The 18,188-nt window shown below is 35.7% G+C and overlaps 3 protein-coding genes across 3 annotated transcripts; 2 read left to right on the top strand and 1 right to left on the bottom strand.

The window, feature by feature from the left end:
- Positions 1-666: 666 nt before the first annotated feature.
- On the bottom strand, positions 667-1,424 carry CLL1 (allergen-like protein). The gene has a single exon (XM_088124287.1). It carries the CDS (start codon positions 1,115-1,117, stop codon positions 851-853), a length of 267 nt encoding a protein of 88 aa, XP_087980413.1. The 5' UTR covers positions 1,118-1,424; the 3' UTR covers positions 667-850.
- Positions 1,425-7,958: 6,534 nt separating this feature from the next.
- Positions 7,959-11,081, top strand: LOC111009441 (acireductone dioxygenase 2). The gene is made up of 7 exons (XM_022282521.2): positions 7,959-8,116; positions 9,250-9,361; positions 9,452-9,546; positions 9,744-9,858; positions 9,950-10,074; positions 10,469-10,539; positions 10,655-11,081. The coding sequence occupies exons 1-7, from the start codon at positions 8,099-8,101 to the stop codon at positions 10,719-10,721; spliced, it is 603 nt and encodes a 200-aa protein (XP_022138213.1). The 5' UTR covers positions 7,959-8,098; the 3' UTR covers positions 10,722-11,081.
- A 2,971-nt stretch (positions 11,082-14,052) lies between these two features.
- HSFA6B (heat shock transcription factor A6B) lies at positions 14,053-16,678 on the top strand. Its single transcript, XM_022282409.2, has 3 exons — positions 14,053-14,632; positions 14,824-15,021; positions 15,840-16,678. The coding sequence occupies exons 1-3, from the start codon at positions 14,336-14,338 to the stop codon at positions 16,341-16,343; spliced, it is 999 nt and encodes a 332-aa protein (XP_022138101.1). The 5' UTR covers positions 14,053-14,335; the 3' UTR covers positions 16,344-16,678.
- The last annotated feature ends 1,510 nt before the right edge of the window (positions 16,679-18,188 follow it).

The following is an 18,188-nucleotide window of genomic DNA, read 5'->3' as shown; positions in this document are numbered from 1 at the left end:
ACTTTATTCCTTATCAAGAAAGTGTGTGTGGAGGATAACAAAAAAGTACACACAGGAGCAATGCAGAATTTTAATCATTAACTAACCCAAATATATAATAATAATTCCACTTCTTTTTCTGCATTTTCCAATGCAAATATACCAAATCCCCCCTCCCTATTGCTTTATATTGAAATTTGAAACCCATCACAGATTGGTTTTGTTTCCATAATTGGGCCCAATCCCTTCTTTATTTTCTCAACAGCTCACATTTTGAAACCCCACTCCTACTGTGCATACATTTATTAGAATGGAGGGATTAGATTGTTGGATAACATTGTCATTAAGAAAAATAAATGGCTTGGAACCATGCATACAAGTTTAACCTCTAAACCCTTTTTTAGATCTATGAACTTTCAATTTTATAATCTGAAATTTAAAATATATAAATTTGAAGTTAACATAACTTTTCAATCAATTGGGTACATAATAGTGGCTAAATTATTTATGAAAAAAAAAACAAAAATGGTGAGTCCTTGTGGGTGTGGACCTGAGACTGCGAGAGAAATAACTGCTTACTCCATGTTTTGACTCTCTTTCAGCGTCACATTTTTAGAAAGAGAAAGAGGGTAATAAAAATTAGTAGGTCGGATTCGAATTCACAACCCCATAAGATTTGTTCTTAAATAATAGGATGGACGCATAAGCGAGGAAATTAAATTAATGGTCTTGAAATGAAGAACTAAAGCGCGCACACATACACACCACGGCAGTGACAAGACAACCATGTAATGTACATATATAACAATTTTTTCGTTTGTCGGTAAAAAATGAGAAAAGAAGAAGCTTGAATTTGTTGGGGTTGGTGAAGTCAAGGCATGAAGAGGTTGTTCCCGCACTTACATCGCCAAGCTTCTGGGTAATACTCCAATGGAAAGCTTAGACCGGGTTGAATTGGGACGTGGACCGGGTCGCAGGGCCAGCACCGGCCGCACTTGGATCTGCACGTGGGCGGACACGATCCCAGCTGGCCGGTCTCCCGTTCCCCCCACCGCCCCCCGCTAATTCCCGCTACGCAGCACAGCAGGAAGATGAGGAGGAGGAGGAGGAGGCGGCGGGCGGCGGGTGGTGATCCCATTCAATTTAAGGCGCAGAGTGAGAGAGAAGGAAAGAAGAGCTGAGGGTGCAGAATGAGAAATTTTTGAAACTGGAAGGAACCTGCTGGATCATCTGCTGCTGCAGCTGCGGCTGCCACTGCATGCTGCTTCTGCCCTTTCTGTAAAATATTATATGGGTTCTGTTTTCTTTTCTTTTTTTGGTTGGTGTATTTGGGGAAGGAGGTGGGATTTTCAAGTCAAAGACAGGGAGAGAGAAGGAAAGGAGAAAGGAGAGAGGGGGGTTTGAACTTTGAGATGTGTTGGTAATGGGTTTGTCTTATTGTCTGGCCCAACCTGGTGGTGGTGGGGGGGCGCCCTTTGGAGCGTCGGATTCCCATCTAAATTACCCATAACACCCCTTCCTTCCATCTTACATATATCTGTTTTTACTACCACAATAAATTAATAAGCTCTACTACTTAATACTATTTAAAATGAGGAGAGTAATGCAGAAAGGGAGAAGCCAACTTCAACCATAATTGGCTTGTACTCTTGATTGATCAACGCGAGGGAATTGTGATAGAGGCTTCGTAAAACCGCACTGATTCATGAAAGGAGCTGATGGAAAAGGAGCAACCAACATAGGGGCCTAACTTACTTCCACGGGTGGTGGGCGAAGGGTCTAAAGGGTGTAACTCGCCCTTGTCTCCTTCGCCTACGCAATGAATGACATCTTATCGATTCAGAGACATAGGTACTCCCTCTCTAATCCTCCAGATCCTTGCAGTGCATACACGCTTAATAATTCTATGTTTTGCTAATCTCAATAAATTAATTTCTTTTTAATTCAAGTGTATTGTTGGACTTAATTAACACCACACCGATATGTAAATCTATTGTGTTATCACATATTAGTCGGAGTATCGCCGTTGGAGCTCGAATCTAATTGTTAAATTAATAATAATTATTGCTTGTTTACTGGTGAACATGTGTTTCTTATTAATCACTATTGTATGTTTTTTTTTTTTTTTTTTTTTTGACATCTAGGAGAAAAAATAGAAGCTAAAACTTTTATTTTTTAAAATAAAAATAAATAGTTGTTAAATTTTTAGTGATAGTAATTAGAAAAATTGATAAGGCAATTATTATGGAAAAAATTATACTTAAAATTATATATTTTTTCTAGTACTTGTGTGTATGAATTCCCTCGGACTAACCTGTTAAATGCACTTTATTTAGAGTGGCTCCAAAATAGTGGAACTCTATTCATTTATTAAATGCAATGAAATATAGGTAAATACTAATAAGGTATCACAGAATTGGAGAGAAGAGAAGTAATTTCTGAAGAAATAGTAAATTGGGGCCTTTTCTAATAATATTTGCTCAGAGCAACAGTTGCAATATTGTAACTCAACCTATAATAATAAAAAAATATAGTATAAGATAAACAAATTTGTAAATATAACATAATTTTTGAAAAAAATTGATCAACATATTTCAATTTTACTTATTTACTATGATGACCGTGAATCAATGTTACGAACAACAGACGCGTGATCATATAACATACTGTGTTAGTAATAAAATTCGTTTTCCTTTTTGAAAAGAGACTTGAAATGGTAAAAAAGAGCACACGTGTGGATTACGTACGTGCGGGAGAAAAAGGAAAGCGGGGAGCTGTCTCGTACGGGACGAACATCTGAGTCTTTACTTACTGACTTACACGCCATTATTCATCCTTGTTCTTTTTCTCTCTCTTAATCTGGACCGTCTGTTCCGAACTCATGGATGGTGCGATGCCCTCGTAAAATGTGTCGTGGGGCCCTCCGTTTGCAGAACCTAGAGACAGAATCCGCAGCCTGCCCTCAGTTGGACGCTTCTTGTTTTTAATATTCCTATTTCTTATCCTATATTATATTATATACTCCATTAAAAGCGGTGAGGCCGGCCCATTTTTGTGTTCCAAGGCCCACCAGAAGCAAGCTTCTTTCTTAAACGGGCTTTTATCCTTCCTTCTTATATTACCTGGACAACGCGTCTACTGGTATATCTAAAACGAGTATGTGCTCTCTATTACACTATCTTTATCGAGTTACAAGGCCTATTACTTTTTTCAACTTCTTGCAATTTTTTAATAACACATCTGCTGGTGCATCTAGGATGGGTGTGTACCCTCTATCACAAAGTCTAACACCATCCCGATTGTTAAAATGTTTTCTGAATTTTGCATTTTCATGACAAAAAACAGTCATAGCAATAGGAGGAAGAAGATTAGAAGTAGATTTGATTTTGCAATACTTCCCATCCATGTTTCCTGTTATAACGTCGATGTTGGCAAATAAAAATGATGTTCTCGATGATTCACTTAGACAATAATGGAAGATAACAGTCTCTTTGATTGTGAAAGATCTCTTGCTTTTGAAAAAAGATGGACTGCTTTTTCATAAGAGTATGGTCTAAAAATTGGAGATCATTGGTACACTCGTTGTCTTCTACATGGTGGTCAATGCTATTATTTATCGGCATTGCATTATGGTCGGAAGGATTGATCCACACCCGATATTATCATTCTCACTCACCGCCATCGTATTCATTCTCATGTGGCACTTTGTAACTCCAGGGAAGATCAAAAATGTCTTACTTTAGCATCACTGCATTCATTGTCATCGTTATCTCGCCAATCTTCCATTGCATGTACATCAAGCACGGAAGCCCGAATTCTGGAGGTCCCCTCAATACCATGGATACTTTCCGCATCAATCTTGTTTTGCATGCTAATTCCTATTATGAGGTATTGCGTCAATGATGATGCCACAAACAAAGTTGTTGGAATTAGTTAAATACCAATTAGGCCTGGAGAGATTGATTTAATTTTGGAAGATAATTCAAATTAGTTTGAATTTTAATAGATATCGAATCTGAACTCTATTTACCGTAGCATTTCTTGTGTCTGAGGTACTTACCCTATTGTATGTATGATATTCATTGATATCTAAAAGAGATTTAGCAGCTTTAGCCGAATTTTTAGCTCTATGTAATCTATATGAAGATTTTAGAAATTTAATTTTGAATTCGAAACAGAATTTATGACTCCTGAAATGTGGATGAGGTAAAATTGTCAAAATACGTGGTGGCAGTCCTTGTGAACTTAGAACAGCATATGTGGGTGGAGGTAAGATCAAAAATTACTCCATGCATAATTTTTTTTTTTTTTTTCAAAAAAAGGTGTAGACTATTTTTAAAAATTAATTTTATTAGCGTGGCGTGGATTTTGCAATTACCCAGGATTTCCTAACTATTTTTTTATTCGATATTTGAACCTCCCCAGCATAAGAATGAGTGGTGATGTTTTAAATGGAATAATTGGGTTTTCGCTCATTACCGGCGGTTAATGGGTCTAAAGTTAGCATATAAAATTCAATTCCCCATTCAACCTATAAAGTCGTGAAGAAAAAAAATGAAAAAAAAGGAATAAAAGGAGAAGAAGTTGAAGTTTTGCACCCAAGGCTTTGAAATTGGTCTTCGCCTCCAGAGTTTTCCAACACAATCCCCCAACATTCTACGAAGTCCTTGAATTTCCCTGATCCGGTTGGGAAATTCTAACCCGCAAACCTGGAAAAATATGGCCTCAAATCGCATCATTTTCGGGTCCGTATTCGTAGGCCAACCGCGACCCGCAACCCGTAAATTAAATGGAACTATTTACGAGAATACCCTCTTCTAGTCTTCTGACTTTCGACTTCGTTTACGTAATATTGCAATTTTGTTGCCCAAATTGTAATTTTCATTTTGCATTTTTGTTTCCACTTCCCCTTTTTTACGTCCCCACGTCGCTCCACATGTTATACTAAAAAAATGGTTTAATTTTGCAAGTGAAAAAAAAACCTATTTCTGTATTCTCGACATTTGCTTATTTTATTTTAATTATATTATCATCAAAATACTTGTTATAATTTATGCATTTTTGAAAATGGACTATTTTAACTTTTATTCGTGAAATTTTAATATAAATTCTACTCCAAACAAAATTTCTTAATATAAAATTTGGTTACATTTAAAAAAAAATGAGATAAGGTGAGCAAAATAAAAAGATGAGTTTTCAAATATTTAGATTAAAATAAATATTTTGAGAGCAAAAAAATAGCAGTTAAACGTTGATTGAAAATTCTCTAGCATAAAAATTAGAGAAATTTCTCAAAAGTAATTGTTTTTCTTTTCAAAAATGGCTCGATAAAATTGGGAAATTGGGATTTTTGACCCCTTTCAATAACCACTTTGGACTTTTGAACCTCCTTTTGATTTTTTCCTATTTATGACCCCTCCACCTCAGATTTCTGACCCCTCCCCTTATTTTGTTTTGTAAAATTACCAAGTTACCCTCAATTTAAAAAAAGAAATCAAACCCAGCCCTCCCTTCCTTTCCCTCCCTGTCTCAATCCTTCCCCTCCCTCATTCACTATCTCGTTGTTCATCCCAGTCTTCATCCCGGTCTCTCCCTCACAATCAGAAAGTTCATCTCCGTCGTTTCTTCTTCGTCCCCCTCACTTCGTCTCTATCAGAGCTTTCCCCCTTCCCTAATTGAGGTAATTTTTCTTTCGAACTTGCTATCTTATTGTGAATGATTTTCTACCTTTTTTTCTTCGTTCTTTGCGTGGGTGTGAATGATTTCAACCTTCGGCTCTATCTGAAGTAGCCAAGGTTATTATGAAGTTTGATTTATTGTTGCTTCCATTGTTTTGTTTTAATTTTTGACTTTCAGGGTTCCATCTCGGCTTTAAGCCCGGTGGATTTAGGACCAGGATGAAACCCTGAAAGTCCATTCCAAAAGGATGGACTTTCTAGATTCCATCTCGGGCCTCATCCCGGTTCGAAGTAGACCGGGATAAAGACCGAGATGGTATCCAGAAAGACCATCCTTCTGGAATCCATCTTGGGACTCATCCCGGTTCGAAATGGATGGGGACGAGGCCCGAGATGTTTTCTGGATTCCATCTCGGGCTTTCTAGAACGTGCATGGGCTTGATCGAGATCGTACAGCGAGAGCGTGCATGAGCTTGACGAGGGCGTGAATGAGGTTGATCGTGATCGATATCGAGAGCGTGCATGAGCTTGATCGAGAGCGTACAACGAGAGCGTGCATGAGCTTGACGAGAGCGTACATCTAGAACGTGCATGGGCTTGATCGAGAGCGTGCATGAACGAGAGTGAGAGAGATGAAAAGACGTGAAATTTAATTCTTTCAATTGTTGGTTGATGTTTTTTAAATTAAAGAAAGGCTACATCTATTTTTTTTTTTAGTACTTATTCGATTTCAGTCTATTGAGAATAAACGGGTGCAGTGGAAAATAGCAGCGAGAGTGCAAAACAGATAACGAAAGAGATCGTGAATAAGCTTGAACGAGAATGAGCTTGAACGAAAATGAGACGCCATCGTGAAGGATTAACAGCATATAAGTGGATATATAATAATGTGGAAGAAGAAAAATAGCGTAATAAGTAAGCGACCGTGATGACAATAAGGATAAATTTTTTTAGAAGTACAACGAAAATCAACGAAAATTACCACGAACGAGAATGAGCATGTAAGAGAAAGAATACTGTATGATTTTGAGAAAGTAGGCAAGCAGTAACAACAAAAATAATAATAATTGATTTATTAAAGTAGGAAACATGGGCTCCATCCATCCATCCCATTACAAAAAGTGTTTTTTTTAGTAGCTTAAACAAAACAACAATCATAAGCTACTACTAAATTTACAAATTAAATAATCCAAAACACTATAATTAAATACAAATCAATAAATTTACAAACAAACAAGAAAAATTCAAGATTTATATTGCATGGTCTCGGTCCCTATCCCGGTCCCGGTCCCAGTCCCTATCCCGGTCCCGATCCCAGTCCCTATCCTGGTCCCGGTCCCAGTCCCTATCCCGGTCCCAATCCCTATCCCGGTCCCAATCCCTATCCCGGTCTACCCCAGTTTATCCCCATCTCGGTCCCGGTCCCGGTCGTATCTGGACATGAAGGACCGGGCTTGAGTTTACCTTCTATCTCGATCTCAAACCCGGTTCTAAATTTCATCCCGGTACCAATCCCGGTCCAAGATAAATTCTAGACTTCATTTCTGTTTTCCGTAAAATAACGTTTTTTTCTAGAAAAATGATAAAATTTCGTATCATTACAAGTTTGAAGAAGTACAATATTCTAAAATGATGAAATGGACATACCTATATTGTGAAAACAATGGATTCGAGATAACAGATTATGTGGGGACCGATCGATTGGATAATGTGGGCCAACAATCACGTGGAGAAAATCTTGAGTATTGGAAAAAAAAAACGTGACTTGCGTGTGTGTGTGATGATTTGGAGTTGAAAAAACAAAGTGAGAATTGTTAAGTTGGTGTTTGGTGGGTTGGTTGGAAATTTATTATATGATAAATGCATTTATTATGAAATGAGGGCAATTTAGTCAATTTACATGATAAAATAAGGGGAGGGGTCAGAAATCTGAGGTGAAGGAGTCATGAATAAGTAAAAAACAAAATGGGGTCAAAAATACAGAGTGGTTATTGAAAGGGGTCAAAAATCCCAATTTCCCTAAGTTTGTGGTTGGTGGGTTGGTTTGAAATTTATTATATCATAAATGCATTTATTATGAAATGAGAGCAATTTAGTCAATTTACATGATAAAATAAGAGAAGGGTCAGAAATCTGAGGTGAAGGGGTCATGAATAAGTAAAAAACAAAATGGGGTCAAAAATACAGAGTGGTTATTGAAAGGAGTCAAAAATCCCAATTTCCCGATAAAATTGTGTGAAGTCAAATGGAAAATTTCTCATCCAATTATGCAAATCCTAATGGATCTAGACAAGAAGTACCCCATAAGATAAGGGTATTATAGTCCAACGGTTCTGTATATAGCTTCCTTGGGTTTCGCCTTCTCCTGCGTTGTCTTCAAGCATTCGAATTTGATTGGGATTTTTTTCTTCTGAAGCAGAAGCCCAGAGTAGCAGATAACGATGGCCATTCCGGAGAAGGTAAATTTCTCTTTGTTTCCCTCTACCGAGCTTCTTTGTATATCTGTTCTTCATTTTCGTAGAGAATTTGGACTCCTTCCTCTAAGCAGAGCGGGTTTGAGTTTTTGGTCAATTGGCAATCAGCTTTTGATGCTTCAAATTCATGGAACATTTTGGAGGATTTCTTCTTAGAGTTTCTTTTTTTTTTAATCGATCGTATGGGGGTTAATATGCTGTTAATTCCCAACATCAAGATGGTGCTGCCCTAGAATAAATCGGATGCACGTACCTTTTCGTTGAAACTTGGAACTGATCGTGTTTTAGCGACCTCCTTCATGAAGAGACCTTTTTTCTTGCCTTTTCTACGGAGAAAATACCAAAAGTCCGGGTTCGATTTGTGAATTTCAACTTCTGTATGTTGTATAATTATCCAATATCCATGCTTCTCTTTTCAATAACCTTGGCAAGCTTCGCGGGGGGGGGGGGGGGGGGGGGGGGGGGGGGGGGGGGGGGGGGGGGGGGGGGGGGAAAGGAGAATCATCTTCTTTTCGAACACTGAGAGCAAATATGAGCCGTAGAGAATCACGTTGTTGCTTCATGACTTTACCACTAGGCTGCGGTTTTTAAAGATAGTTTTTAGAAATATATCTATGCAAAAAGCAGCTGCCAAATCTGCCCTAAGGTTGCAGTATTGTTTATGAGTTTTCTGTTTTGGTGCGATGTTATATTTGGTTTTTTGGTTTGCTGTCACTATTAAATAGGCATCCAAGTGTTGAATGTTAATCATTTGAAGTAAAGCTCAATCTCGAAGTTAAAAAAAATTGCTATCAAATTTTATTATGTTTGTTGTGCTCTGTAGTTTGTGGTTACCGGCCTAAGCATCATAAAGCTATTGAGGAAAATTTAGGTTTAATGTTTAAATGACATTCTGATAGTACTGGTGGTGATGATTGATTGATATTCTGGGTTCTTAGTTTCTCTTTTACTCACTCTTAGAAGAAATGATGTCTTTAGATATGGCATGCACCAGTGTCCGGTGGTGTAAATTATGGTTCTCTCAGGCTGCTGCTCTGGATTTGTCGGTGTTCGAGCCAGTTTTGCGTGTGTTTACCAATATCAATATCATTACAACTTCTTCAAACTTGCATTTACAGGACCCAAGAGAGGAAGTGATACAGGCATGGTATATGGATGATAGCAATGAAGACCAGAGGCTTCCTCATCACCTAGAACCGAAGCAGTTTCTATCCCTGAAACAACTTGATGGTAATCCTTGCTAAGAATAGCCTACAGTTGTACAGAGTTATGTGATTTTTAGTTAAGACTTATATCTTGTGAATAATGGTAAACTTTCAGAACTTGGAGTTCTGAGCTGGAGACTAGATGCAGACATATATGAAACAGATGAGGAATTGAAGAAGATACGTCATGATCGTAATTACTCCTACATGGTTCGTTTCTTTAACTTGTGTGGCCATATCCTTCTAATTATCCTGTTTGGACTAGAAAATGTTCTGATGCTCGTGAAAAATTGATTTGAAATTGCCTTTTGGCAGATTTTTGTTTTTCCTTCAACGAGTTCACTCCCCTCTATGGATCTCTCTATCTCTTCTATTATCTTCTGACTTGACTGTACTATTATTGTCAGGACTTTTGTGAGGTTTGTCCAGAAAAGCTTCCAAACTATGAAGAGAAGATTAAAAGCTTTTATGAGGAACACCTTCACACTGATGAGGAGATCCGTTATTGTGTGGCTGGGAGTGGTAGGATTAGCTATGTTTTGTCTTCTAGATCTTAATTAGTCATTATTTTGCGGCTTCTAATTTTCTTTTTCATTAATGTGGGTGGATGAAGGTTATTTTGATGTTAGGGATTTGAATGACAAATGGATTCGCATTTGGGTAAAGAAGGGAGCAATGATTGTCTTGCCTGCTGGAATTTATCATCGCTTTACACTGGATTCTGACAATTACATCAAGGTAAGATCACATATATGAGAACAAGTGTCAGTATCCTCTGGATGCTTACCGATGACGAGCTTCTAACCCCTTCGCACCATTTATTTTCCTTCTTCCTCACTTGATATAGGTTCATTTTTAACTCTTCTCATCTACTTTGCAATGATTTAAAGGCCCTCCAGTTGGTACTAATAGAAAAATGAAAATAGTTGCAAAGTAACTTTGATTTGGAGCGCCACGTAGCGCTTTCCCCATGCCTTGGAAAAGCCTAGTTTGTCTTTCCAACCAAAACCCCTGAAAACAATATCGTCAGTTCAGTCTTAACAATGCCAATTCTATCACTTAACGGTATTGGTGTATATTATAACTGCATTATCAACTGGACCAATGTTTCTGATGAAGCAAATTAATGTAGGCTATGCGTCTCTTTGTTGGTGATCCTGTCTGGACTCCTCACAACCGTCCCAATGATCATCTTCCTGCAAGGTATTGCTATTGCTTGTAGTTGGTGCAGTCATGAATTGTTGTTTATGAACCTTGCCATGGATTTGCCTCGAGTATAAATAGCATTCTCAACTCTTTTGCTGCTATTGCATTGCAGGCAGGAGTATCTCAAAACATTTGTGGAGAAGGAAGTCGGTAACCAAGCGGTTAATGCTGCAGCTTGAAGTCTGCTCAAGCGTCTGGAGTTTGAAAATCGAGTCTCAGCTGTTGAAATCTGTTACTATTTGTATGGTCTGGTATGCATGCCCTTTCTTGGGTATGTCTGTGGCTTTGTCGTGCTTTGCTAGTCAATGCCTACCTTATGTGCGGCTTATGCAAACTTAAAAGAAGTTATACTCGGTGTCTTTCATGTGCTGTTTCTGAAATATATGTAATCTTAGCTCGTGGTATAGATGGAATAAACACTGAACTTATCAGCAGTCATTGTGCATTAATTTGTCGACTGTTTGGTAATGGTGGATGTCATGTTCCTAAATTTCTGACCAATTTTCATTTGGGTGAAATAAATAGTCAAGTGTTTAGTATCTATGTCCAAAGAAAGCGAAGTATCGATGCCCCGTGGTGGGGACATGATTTTTTTTATCGAGAATATATGGCTACTTGTGTTCAAGCTTAAAAGTTAAAAGTTATTTAGTGGAGGTAAGCATGAAGTTTTCCAGTTTTATTGAATGATAATAAGTCAATGGTATTTAAAATCATACAAGTTTGATCTATTTTATAGCCTTGATTCAAGATCAAATTTACCAAGTGTAATTGCTAAGATATGAAGATTACAATATTATAGAAGTTAAGTTAATAGAAAAAGCCAGAATTAAGAACCTGTCTTATCCAACAAGCAGGGATAGAGAGAGTCCCTAGAAGCTGATATATATTTTTATGTTTGGTAAATAAATAAATTGATTTTAAGAAAGTTTAAAATTATTTTAAATTGATTTTTAAGATGTCATTTTTATGATGATCTTAAAAAATCAATTATGCTTAAGTTTTTTTTTCAAAATTAGTAATTCTATTATCACTCTTGTGAGACAAAATGGGATCTACCAAGTTTCTGTGCTACTCTACACTGCTAGGCGTATCCAATTCTTTTTCTTTTCAAATTATTCAAAATATTCTATTATCATAATTTTTCAATGTTGTTAAGCAAAGCTTGATTTTTGGATATTTTAAATAATTTGAAAAGAAAAAGAATTGGATACTGTTGTGGAACATGAAATTACTTTTAAAATGAAAGGAAAAAGGGAAAAAGAAAAAAGATTGTGTCGGCTAAGTCCTGAGCAAGTTCTACACAAATCCTCGATGTGTTGTTAGAATTTAAAAAAGAAAAGATTGAAATAAAAAATAAATAAAATAAGTGGTGTATTAAGTTACACGTCATTGGGCAAGGAGAACGCCCATTACTCTCATTATTATAAGAAGCGCACCTCCCAATGCCCCTTCTACAGCCACCACGTGTCCTACCCCACAAACCCCCTTTCTAATTCGCCTTTTCTTTTCTTCTCTTTTCTTTTTTTAATTGCCCTTTTCAATTATAAAAATAAAAAAACTTTTTGTTATAGGTTTCAAGTTCTTATTAGATTATGATCTATGAGTTCGCCTTTGGTTTCTTAAAAACATCTACTAAATTTATAGAGTTGTATCGGAGAATTAGAAGGGTCGAACCAGTTTATTAATAGAATCTGTTGTGACTCTCTGTAAAATACTCATTTAGATGAAAGCTACGAATAACAAACCTAGATTATTCACTTTACTTCGAATTAAACTACATTTTTCATTGCTTGTGTGGGCCCTCTCAATTCCTTTAAGTTTCATTCTTGCGACCGTACCTTATCAAATACAAAAATTTAATTCTCAATTATTAGGCGAAGTTCATGAGTCTAATTAAATCAACAATAAAATTAAAGTTTATGGATCTATCGGACATTCTTTAAGATTCGGAAATCTATTACATCATATAATTCAACCTAAAAATTTAAGTTTAAATCATACTTTGGCCTTCAAGCTTTTTGGTGCATTTTATTATGGTTTTTAAGTTTTAGAATGTCAATTTTAGTACCTAAAGTAAGCATATATCAAATTTACTCAAAGAGTGTTGAATGCACGACATCGAGTATTTCTTTTAGTACAACATGTGGGGTAATGGATCGAACTCACAATATCATAGTTAAAAATATATACTAATTATCATTAAGCTATGCTCGTTTGGTATATGATATCAAGTATTTGAATAATAATAATAGTTAGAAGGTTATTTTTTTAAAATTAAGATATTTTTTGTATAAAATATTTGATTGTTACATAAGAAAGCTACTAACCTACCACATATTCTTATTCATTTTATAAAATGGCCCCACATGAAGAATCCTTAGTCCACGTCTACACTTTTCTTAGAAAACAAAAAACTTTTTAAATATTAGTTGTGTTTTAGAATTCCAAAAATACGGTTTTAACCCCACTTTAGTTAATTTTTTAAAATTCTAAAAATTATTTGTGAAAATTCGATTGGAGCGTTTGATGCCTGGCCTGTCTGCTATGTTTTCCGGGAATTCTTGGACCGTACACGTAACCTAAGATGAGGGCGAAAATTTCTAAAAATATCATCTTGTTCAGTCCACGTGTACTCTTTCTATTGGATACTTCACGTTTTCCTGAAGCTGATGTGTCTAAGACCCATTGAAAAATATATAATATTGGACACACTCTCTCACAAAATAATTGGTTCGCTGCCACCTACCAAACTATGATCTTTGACTCATCCCTAACTTGTAAATTGCCTTCCAAACTTTGGATAAGATTTCTCATCTTCTAAAATTTCAATGGCCCTCTAGATTCTATTTGGTTATCTCACTCTTACATTCAACAATATGTGAGTGGAGATTCATACTTCTGACTTTTTAATCGAAATTTTATGTCTTGACCATTTGAACCATGGTCAATTATCTGATTTTTCTATATATTTTGAAATGTTTTGAACACAACTTTTATGAGGAGGATAGAAAGATTGCATGGTTTAAACTCAAAACATCTCAAAATATCCAAATTATTTGTCAAATAACTCTAAACCAATCACAAAAAGTTAATTTTTGAAAACGTAAATACTATTCGATTGATTAAGATATATATTGTCAACCAAAAGATTATTGGATTTGAATTCCCACCCTCACATTGCACTAAGAATACTAACTTCGCTGTGTATTTCACTACGACTAACCATAAAATTTCAGAATCTTCTAGAGTTGACGATTCTCCCTTCTTCAATATTGTTGTGGCACTCCACGATCTAGAACATTCCAATTTCCATCACAAGCACTACAAACATCACTCTTTGATTGCGACACCCAACCAAAAAAAAAAAACCAAACACTCCCAATAATATCATAACTTTCCTAAATGAGAAGGAAGATTATTAGGATGGGAGAGAAAAATATCTCTCCCCTGTTGGATTTTTTTTTTTCCTTTACTGTCCACCTTCCTAATTAATCATGCCATGCTCAAAAGGGAAGGGGCAAAAAGAAAAAAAAAGGGATATTGGACCCCAAAAAAAAGTATACTCTCACTTTCATTTCACTTGTTTATATAATTAGTACTGATTCCTCCATTCATCACCTACTCTTGTTTCTCACTTTTTTTTTCTCTCTCTCTGAGATGACTGCCAATTCAATTTCCAGATTCTCAAGCATTTTTGTTTTGAATTTCACCACAAGTTTGAAACTTTCTTGCTGATTTTCAATTTTTGGGCAACCCCATTTCGAAATTTCGAAAAAACCAGACGACTCAGATCATGAACAATCGTCCCCGCCGAGTGAAGGAGGAGTTTCCGGCGGCGTCAAGCTCTTCACTTTCCGGCGACCCGCCGCCGCCTCGGCCGTTGGAGGGGCTCCACGAAACGGGTCCTCCGCCATTTCTGACAAAAACATATGAAATCATCGAAGATTCAGCCACCAATGATATTGTCTCGTGGAGCAGAGGTAACAACAGTTTCGTCGTTTGGGATCCTCAGTCGTTTTCCTTAACCCTTCTCCCTAAATACTTCAAACACAGCAATTTCTCAAGCTTTGTCAGACAGTTGAATACCTATGTAAGTAATTTTCTTCATTTCGAGCCTTGATTTTTGTTTTCTAAGCTTTTGGGCCAAATGGGTGTAACTCTAATTAAACGAGAAAAGCATAAAGAAAATTAATGCAATGTTATTTTATTTACTGTGGTTCGGATTAGGAGGAGTTAATTGATAGATCTGAAATCTGAGACTTGTTTTTTCCATAATGGTAGGGATTTAGAAAGGTGGATCCAGACAAGTGGGAGTTCGCCCATGAAGGCTTTTTGAGAGGGCAGAAGCATCTTCTGAAGCTGATTCGGAGGAGAAAAACGCCGCAATCCAACGCTTCTCAGCAAGCTTCGGACCCTTGTGTCGAAGTCGGATGGTTCGGGCTCGATGGAGAGGTTGATCGGCTGCGCCGTGACAAGCAGGTTTGTTCAACTATTTGAGAGTTCGAATTCACGGTCTTGATGATATATGCTAAGTTGACTATTGCATTAACTCATACTTAACACTTATATACACTCTTATGAATATTATTCAAAGGTAGGAACATAACTTTTACGCACTAATAGTTTAAATACACGACCTTATTATTATTTTTTTAATATAGAGTGCGAGTGAGGAATCCAACTCAAAACCTCTTAATTTGAGATATATACTAGGTACTACATTTTTATAAAACAATGTATATGTTCATTATTAATTAATGATGTATTAATCTTTATTTAGTCTCTATACTTTTTTATTGCATTAGGCATGATTTAGTTTCTATATTTTAATATACATTTAGTTATCACAATTTAAATTTTTAATAATTTAGTAGAACTTACGAAACAATTTAGTTTACAAAGTTTAAAATTGCAACTATTTAGTGCGATAATTTCTATCAAAATCTATTGCAACGCTACAATTATACCTTATAACACATAACAAATTGTTTAGAATCAAACCATAAACTAAGTCATTTCGAGCTAGGACCTTAAAAGTACTATCTTTTTTTAGTTTTCCTAAACTTCTAAAAAATAACTATTTGTTCCCTTAATTCTCTAACATTCATTTTTTTTTTTTTATAACTAATTGGAATGTGTTTCGATGCCTAACTGATAGATGCTCTCAACAACCTGATTTCCAAATCAAAACTATAAATACTAAATTATTGTTACAATATACCAAAATTCAGAAATGAACCATATATTTAATTTCTTAAAAGGCACAAGAAGAGAATGAATGTTTAACGTTTGATTAGGTTTTAATGGCGGAGCTGGTGAAACTAAGGCAACAGCAGCAGAGCACCAAAACGTACCTTCAAACAATGGAAAATCGGCTGAAGAAAACAGAGACAAAGCAGCAACTAATGATGAACTTCTTGGCCAGAGCCATCCAAAACCCAGATTTTATCCAACACTTGATCCACCACAAACACTCCCACAGAGAACTCCATGAAGCCATTAACCGCAAAAGAAGACGACACATCGACCAAGGCCCCTTCCCGGAGGACGACATCCACGTGGATGTCGACTTGCTGGACCTTCAGATCCAGCACCAGCCGCAGGACGAGGCTGAGAAAGGAGATGACGTGGACGAATGTGTGGAGAGCGATCGCTTAGACGACGGGTTTTGGGAGAATCTGCTGAACGAGGCCAATGAGGAGGGATTTGGGTTTGAGGATCAACAAGATGATAATTATAAAGAAGATGATAATGGAGATGACTTTGTTCATCAATTTGGATTCTTCAATTCCACTCCTTAAATAGGATATAATAGTATCACAGATTATATCAAATCTTCTAATTATTAAACTTTTTTTTTTAGTCATTTTTTAGTGGTTCTATTTTTTTCCCACATTATTATTCATTTACGGGGATTTTATTTATAGTTTAGGTGTTGGGTACTAGAGAGTTGCATTGCTAGTTTCAACTCTTTTTTTTTCCTCCCTAAAAGTTCTTAGTGACTTTCTGTGCAGTGAAATGATGGGAAAAGTTCTCCAGAATATGTAGAAAATAACTGAAAGCGTGGAAAATTTCAAGTCGAAAAAAAAAACACGGCTCACAAAAAAATATAGTCGGTGAAAAATTATTATAATCACACATATTTGTCAATAGTAAGCTTAAAGTATTTCGATTTGATGAATTAAAATTCAAGACCACTAGTTTCTTTTATAGCACTAGGAGTACACTTCTTTCATATTTTTTTGATGTGAGACAACTTTTAGCACAACCCCTTCGTGTACGATGTGAAAAAAACTTCAATTCTAATATATTTTGCCAAAACTCAACATGAAATACGATAGAAATGATCATGAGAAATTTATATTGACCGGTGTTTATAGGCAAGTATTATATCTTTAAAAATATTGAGGTTTGGAAATTTGTTCGATAAAATCAGTAGATCATATCGAAGAGAACACGACATTTTTTATTTTGTTTTTTTCTTTCTAATGTAAAGATTAGTTTTTTACAACATAAATATAAATTATTCTATGTGTGTTGATATATATATAATATTCTAATTATGATAAATTGGGTTGGAGAAGAGATGGATTCTAGAAAAGTTTTAAGGCCATTTGACAGTTGGTTTTGATTTATATGTTTTTTAGAAACAATAGAAAATTAATTTATTTCGAAAGTAATTAATTTTCATACACTTCATTCTTCTCTCTCTCTTTTTTTTTTGACCGGCATAGACCCTTCATTTAGATGTTTAAAGAAGACTCTTTTGTTATTTATTTTTTAATTAAATATTTCAATACAAGAGTCGAAAGAATTAGTGTGTGATATCAGTCGAAAAAAAATTATAACACGAGTGAGAACTTTGAGTTATGGTATTTGTGTGCATATATACCTCATTTTTAAGCAGTCGTCATAATGATAAAAAAATTAGCTTGAGCTTTTTTTCTAACCATTTTGACATGTGACTCTGTGGTCGAAATTATAATGTCTTAATTAGTTGAGTTATTGAAAATTAATTTAAATTTGATCAATTAGTTTTATAAAGTTACGGTTAATGGTGAGAGTAAGTTCATCTAGCTTAGCACAACTAGAAATAATATCTAAAAACAATGCAAATTTTTTAGTGGAAAATTTGTGGCCATTGAGAGACCTATGTTGACGCAAAATAGTTTACTATCGACAAAAGTCCTCTCTAACGACATGACATCTGCATCGACAAAAGTCACTATATGGTGCACATAAGTCCATACAAATATTGTTTCTTTCTCTTTTTATGTTAGCAACCTCTTTTTTTCCTCCTCTCTAATCATTTGCTTTATCCATCCTCTCTCTTTTTTTAAGCATTCTATCTCCCTCTTTTTTCTCTCACTAAATGATATTTGAAAATATTAATTTCCAAAGAGATACTTGTACCCCATCCCATTATCTACATTTTCAAATTTTATCATCAATCATATTTTTGAAATTTAGAAGATAGTTACACCCCATCTTTCCTTTAACCAATGAAATAATTCAAAATTGTCGGTTGCATATAATTGCATTTCGCGTAAAAATGTCATTTAAAAGAAATTGAAATCCAACGGCCCTTTCAAATTCTCTGGGCCTCCATCCCATTAATGGGCCAATCATCAGTCCACCGAACAGCC

The sequence above is a fragment of the Momordica charantia genome (genome assembly GCF_013281855.1).
Source record: "Momordica charantia cultivar OHB3-1 chromosome 5 unlocalized genomic scaffold, Mcharantia_2.0 BLBB01000005.1, whole genome shotgun sequence".
Lineage (NCBI taxonomy): Eukaryota > Viridiplantae > Streptophyta > Magnoliopsida > Cucurbitales > Cucurbitaceae > Momordica > Momordica charantia.
The sequence above is the reverse complement of the archived record's forward strand: the minus strand, read 5'-3'. Positions and strand labels throughout refer to the sequence as shown.